General features: G+C 39.4%; 1 protein-coding gene across 1 annotated transcript; it reads left to right on the top strand.

The window, feature by feature from the left end:
• Nucleotides 1–3,270: 3,270 nt before the first annotated feature.
• LOC138865707 (signal peptide, CUB and EGF-like domain-containing protein 1) lies at nucleotides 3,271–5,439 on the top strand. Its single transcript, XM_070137004.1, has 6 exons — nucleotides 3,271–3,429; nucleotides 3,712–3,744; nucleotides 3,834–4,037; nucleotides 4,455–4,520; nucleotides 4,648–4,878; nucleotides 5,044–5,439. Exons 1-6 carry the CDS (start codon nucleotides 3,271–3,273, stop codon nucleotides 5,437–5,439), a joined length of 1,089 nt encoding a protein of 362 aa, XP_069993105.1.
• Nucleotides 5,440–5,963: the final 524 nt, after the last annotated feature.

Here is a 5,963-nt window from a genome sequence, read left to right as displayed (position 1 = left end):
AAAATAAACACGAGAAAGATAATAAGAAATAGGACAGGGCGAGAGCAGCGCCAACTCGTGACCATAACACAAGCGAAGTCAGCTGTGAAGCCGGGCCAGAAGTTTTTCAATAGTTTCACACCGGGACGTAATCCTTCCCCCTCTCCCTCCCCCCATACCCCACCCCCTCCCTGACGAACCCCTTCTCCCCGTCCTCCTCCCCCCCCCTACCCTCCTCCCTGCCGTTGCAAGAATATTTCTCCTTGGCAGCTTCCATTTCATTCTAACACGGCTGTAGAGCTGTTGATGGCCTACATGCTGCTGTTGCTGTTCATCGCTGTTGTTGTTTCAGCATCATTTTCTCTTTTGCTCTTTCAAGCTTCGTGTTCAGATGTTTTTTATCTTCCGACTTTCTCTCGTTTCTAATTCATATATGTTCGTTCTATTAATGAACAGGAGTCAAGCAGTTCTGTCATCATAATTAACTTTCTCAGAATGAACTGGTATCCTTGCATTAATTAAATATTCTGAAAATTGTCACGCGCATTTATATAATTCTTCGGAGACGAACAAAGATTTATGTTAATGAATCCATGAATCCCTTACCATCGTTGTGTGTGATAATCCTACTAGTACTGCAAGAGTATACTTGCAATGACGGGCTTATTTTTTCCATTAATTGCATTGTCACTTTCCCTACCATCTGGCAACATAAATCTTCCAGACGTCTAATAGTATATGTACTTATTTCTTCTGATCATTTCCGCATTTCGGAATCTAATCTCTATTCACATTACGAAAATCTCAAGACAAGAAAAAAATCTAATCATCTAATTACGAAAAGAAGTGTCATTTTATTACAATCAGTTATTTGTTCTTTTCATTTTAGGTGTAAAAAAATCTAACTTTCCAAATAATCGAAAACTCTTGTTTCTTCATCTGCCTCTTTCATATTGCATACATCTTACTTTACCTCTTCTTCCTCCTCCTACTCTTCCTACTCTACTCTTCTTCTCTATCTCTATCTCGCCAGGCCATCCAGATCCACTATCACGCTTCCCATATCGCACACACGGCGCTCGCAAGAGGTCGCAAATGCCTGGATAATTAGCCAGAGTGAGAGCATTCGGACGCGTTGTGTCGCTGAATCCGAACCCGGTCTCTTTCATAGAGGACGGACGGAAACCCTCGGTAGCAATGAGCAGCTGAAATGAGCAATGGACCAGAGATAATAATAAGAATAAATATGGATAACATGATGCGAGGATAAAAATAAAGATTGCGTTTGTGTCCATTCTTCTAGTACTTAGCATTCTTTAATACGAGCACTCCTTCGTTGAATTACACATTAAAAATAAAGTAAACGGAGATGAAAGCAATGATGATACCTTTAATGACCATGATACGCTTACTGTATACCAACGATGCCAGAGATAATAACAGCAGCAGTAACGAAACTTTTTGATGATAATACTAGAACTAATGTGGATAATGATAATGGTGCTACTACCACTACTACCATTACTACTATCTTTCTTCGATTATGACTGTCGTTAGTGTGTGAATATTTTCCGTAGATGACTCAAAACACCATAAAAAAAGACTAAAAATAATTGTCACTGTTCCAAGAAGCACAGGAAAAATTGCCAAAACAAAATGAAACAAGCACTAGATTTATCAAATAGCTACAAAATGAATCATAAATCGCTTATTTCGAACTAATAGTACACGGGCTACAGCTTTTGTAAACTACAAGGGGTTGCACTCGAGTTAAGGGGTTTCTTGGCGTACATTGACCATTTATAAAAAGTTCTCTAAACTAAAAAGTAAATAAATGAGTAATAATTGGATAGTCATTCTGATTTCATATCTGAACAGAACAATCTTTCATCAGTTGCATGATGGATGCATATTTTTCGAATTCGACCTACATTTTTGTGTAATTATTTTACTTAGGCGACATTTTGAACATCATAAAAGGAGCCATGTTTTAAACATTTCACTTTCACGAAAAGGATATAAAAATATTGTAAATTCTTATTGAACCATGCCATAGATCTATTGTTTGGCTACAAAATAAGCCATATAACATTCATTTCAAATGCGTGTGCGACACGTAAAAGTGTAGACTACAGAAATGTGATTTTTTTTTTTTTTTTTTGACAGTACTGATAACAAATCATATATGAAATAGACGTATATGATATAATTACCTATTATTACCCTCTATTGTTGCCCTAATGGGGTACTACAACATATAATACTGGTCTGAAATATGATTGTTCTCCTTGCCAGTGTATATCACACTCGTAGGCCAGGACGCGAAAGAAGGTGCCGCGCACACGTGTTTTAGAGGCGTGTCCCAGGCCTTGTAATGCTACGGAGCAAACACCCACCTTTCACACCAACACTTCCGTGAAATACAGATATACAAATTCAGGGAAGTATAAAACTATCTATATGATACACAAACATATACAGGTCATTTCCGTGTATTCCATGACTTTTATGTTTATATATATTATTTCCGTTTGTTTACTGTTTCTTGGTTATGTTTAATGAAAATTTTATCTAAGCTGTGTCTTAGCATAGCTTATATTCCATAAAATTTTGGTGGTGATCTGGATCATTCGGCAAAACTGCCTCCTGCTTGGGCGGAGGTGCTAGTTCAAAACATTGTGGCCAAGGATGAAAGTCACGAAATATGATCAAAACAAAGAAAATTCATGTAAAAAGCATATTTTTATATGTGTTTACAGAGAATATTTTGAAAAAGGAGTAGGTCTCATACTAAGTGAAATTTTATAAGCTTTTAGTAAATAATCTCTTTATATATTGCATAAAATCGTTGCATCCCAATTGCCGCTTTTCCACCGTAAGATGAAAATTCATAATTCGGTGGATATCGAAAGTGGCGGGCCTTGAATTTTTCAGGGGAGATTCAGAGGCCCTGAAGCTCTTTGGGAGTGCATTTAAATCAAATTCGGCAAGATGGGCGATTTTTTGCCGAAAAATTAAAAGACGGTCCCTTTACTGTGCAGTTTCCGGGTTAAACAGGAGCATTGTTTGAAAGACAGACTGAAGAGTAACTATGTCAGTAAAGTAGTGGGAAACCAAATATGTGATCAGTTAAAATGTAAGTTGAGTGCTAGGGGAGTAAGACAAATGACTCAGGCAAGTCATTTGTGTGCCTGGTAAGTAAGGCAGATAATGGAAGTGAGTGCCAGGTAAGGCAAGTAAAGGTAATGACTTCCAGGTAAGTAAAACTGTTAATGGAATTGAGTGCCAGGTATGTCAGATAAAGGAATTGAGTGCCAGGTAAGTAAAGCTGGTAATGAAATTGAGTGCCAGGTAAGTAAACTTGGTAATAAAATTGAGTGCCAGGTAAGTAAAGCCGATAATGGAAATGAGTGCCAGGTAAATAAAGCTGTTAATGGAATTGAGTGCCAGGTATGTAAAGCCGGTAATGGAATTTAGTGTTAGGTAAGTATAGTTGGTAATGGAAATAAGTGCCAGGTAAGTAAGCTGGTAATAGGAGTGCCAGATAATTAAAGCCAGTGATGGAATTGAGTGTCAGGCAAGTGAAGCCAGTAATTGAATTTAGTGCTAGGTAACAGACTGGTAATTAAATTGGGTGCCAGGTATGACGTAATCAAATAGGGTTCTAGGTAGATGAGACCGGTAATAAAATTGAATGCCAGGTAAGGAAACCTGGTAATGCAATTGTGTCAGGTAAGTGAAACCGGTAATGGAATTGAGTGCCAGGTATGACTTGTAATCAGATTGGGTGCCAGGTAAATGAGACCGGTAAGGAAATTGAGTGCAAAGTAATTTAACCCAGTAATGACATTTAGTGCCAGGTAAGTAAGGCTGATAATGGTATTGAGTGCCAGGTAAGTACAGCTGGTATTGGAAATGAGTGCCTGGTAAATGAGACCGGTAAGGGAATTGATTGCCAGGTAGGTAAAGCCTGTAATGAAATTGTGTGCCAGGTAAGTAAGGCTGATGATGGTATTGAGTGCCAGGTAAGTAAAGCCAGTGATGGAAATGAGTGCCAGGTAAGTAAAGTCGGCAAAAGAATTATGTGCTAGGTAAGTAAAGCCGGCAATGGAAATGAGTGATATGTGAGCAAAGCTGGTAACGGAAATGAGAGCCAGATAAGTAAAGGCGATAATGGAAATGAGTGGCAGGTAAGTTAAGCTGTTAAAGGAATTAAGTGCCAGGTATGTCTTGTAATGGAATTGAGTGCCAGGTAAGAAATATTGGTGATGGAAGTAGGCGCTAGGAAAGTAAAGCTGGTAATAGAAATGAGTGTCAGGTAATTAAAGTCGGTAATGAAATAGAGTGCCAGGTAAGTGAAGCCAGAGATTGAATTTAGTGCTAGGTAAGGCTAGTAATTGAATTGGGTGCCAGGTGAGTAAAGTCGGTAAAGACATTGAATGCCAGGTAAGACTTGTAATCAAATAGCATTCCAGGTAAATGATACCGGTAATGGAATTGAATGCCAGGTAAGGAGAGCTAGTAATGAATTTGAGTGCCAGGTAAGTATGACTTGAAATCAGATTGGGTGCCAGATAATGAAACCGGTAAGGAAATGGAGTGCAAACTAAGTAAAGCCAGTAATGATATTAAGTGCCAGGTAAGCCTGATAGTGGTATTGAGTGTCAGGTAAGTACAGCTGGTAATGTAAATGAGTGCCTGGTAAATGAGACCGGTAAGAGAATTGATTGCCAGGTAGGTAAAGCCAGTATTGAAATTGTGTGCCAGGTAAGTAAGGCTGATGATGGTATTGAGTGCCAGGTAAGTAAGGCTGATGATGGTATTGAGTGCCAGGTAAGTCAGGCTGATGATGGTATTGAGTGCCAGGTAAGTAAAGTCGGTGATGGAAATGAGTGCCAGGTAAGTAAAGCCGGCAAAAGAATTAAGTGCTAGGTAAGAAAAGCCGGTAATGGAAATGAGTGATAGGTAAGCAAAGCTGGTAACGGAAATGAGAGCCAGATAAGTAAAGGCGATAATGGAAATGAGTGCCAGGTAAGTTAAGCTGTTAAAGGAATTGAGTGCCAGGTAGGTAAGGCTGATGATGGTATTGAGTGCCAGGTAAGTAAAGCCGGCGATGGAAAGGAGTGCCAGGTAAGTACAGCTGGTGATGGAATTAAGTGCCAGGTAAGTGAAAACGGTAATGGAATTGAGTGCCAGGTAAGTATGACTTGTAATCAGATTGGGTGCCAGGTAAATGAGACCGGTAAGGGAATTGATTGCCAGGTAGGTAAGGCTGATGATGGTATTGAGTGCCAGGTAAGTAAAGCCGGTGATGGAAATGAGTGCCAGGCAAGTGCAGCTGGTGATGGAATTAAGTGCCAGGTAAGTGAAAACGGTAATGGAATTGAGTGCCAGGTAAGTATGACTTGTAATCAGATTGGGTGCCAGGTAAATGAGACTGGTAAGGAAATTGAGTGCTAGGTCAGTAAAGCCAGTAATTAAATTGAATGTCAGGTAAGCAAGGGTGACAATGGTATTGAGTGCCAGGTAAGTAACGCCGGTAATGGAATTGAGTGCCAGTAAGTACAACTCGTAATGGCAAATGAGTGCCAGGTAAGTAAATCCGATATTAGAATTGAGCTCCAGTTAAAGCTGGTAGTGGAAATTGAGTACTAGGTAAGTAAGGTTTGTATTTAAATTAGGTGCCAGGTAAGACGGTAATGGAATTGACTGCCAGGTAAGTAAGGTAGTTAACGAAATTGAGTGCCAAGTTAGGTAGGTAATGAAATTAAGAGGCAGAGCTGGTAATGGCGTTGACAACCAGGTAAGTAGGATAGATAATTGGATTTAGTGCCAGATTAGGCTGGTAGTGGAGCTGACTGCCAGGTAAGTAAAACAGACAATGGAATAAGTACCAGGTAAGGTATATACACTGACTCGCAGATCATGGAACTGAATGTTACGTTAGCAAGGCAGTTATTTATTGAGTGGCAGGTAATGTAATT

The sequence above is a fragment of the Penaeus vannamei genome, chromosome 22 (assembly GCF_042767895.1).
Source record: "Penaeus vannamei isolate JL-2024 chromosome 22, ASM4276789v1, whole genome shotgun sequence".
Taxonomy (NCBI): Eukaryota; Metazoa; Arthropoda; class Malacostraca; order Decapoda; family Penaeidae; genus Penaeus; species Penaeus vannamei.
The sequence above is the reverse complement of the archived record's forward strand: the minus strand, read 5'-3'. Positions and strand labels throughout refer to the sequence as shown.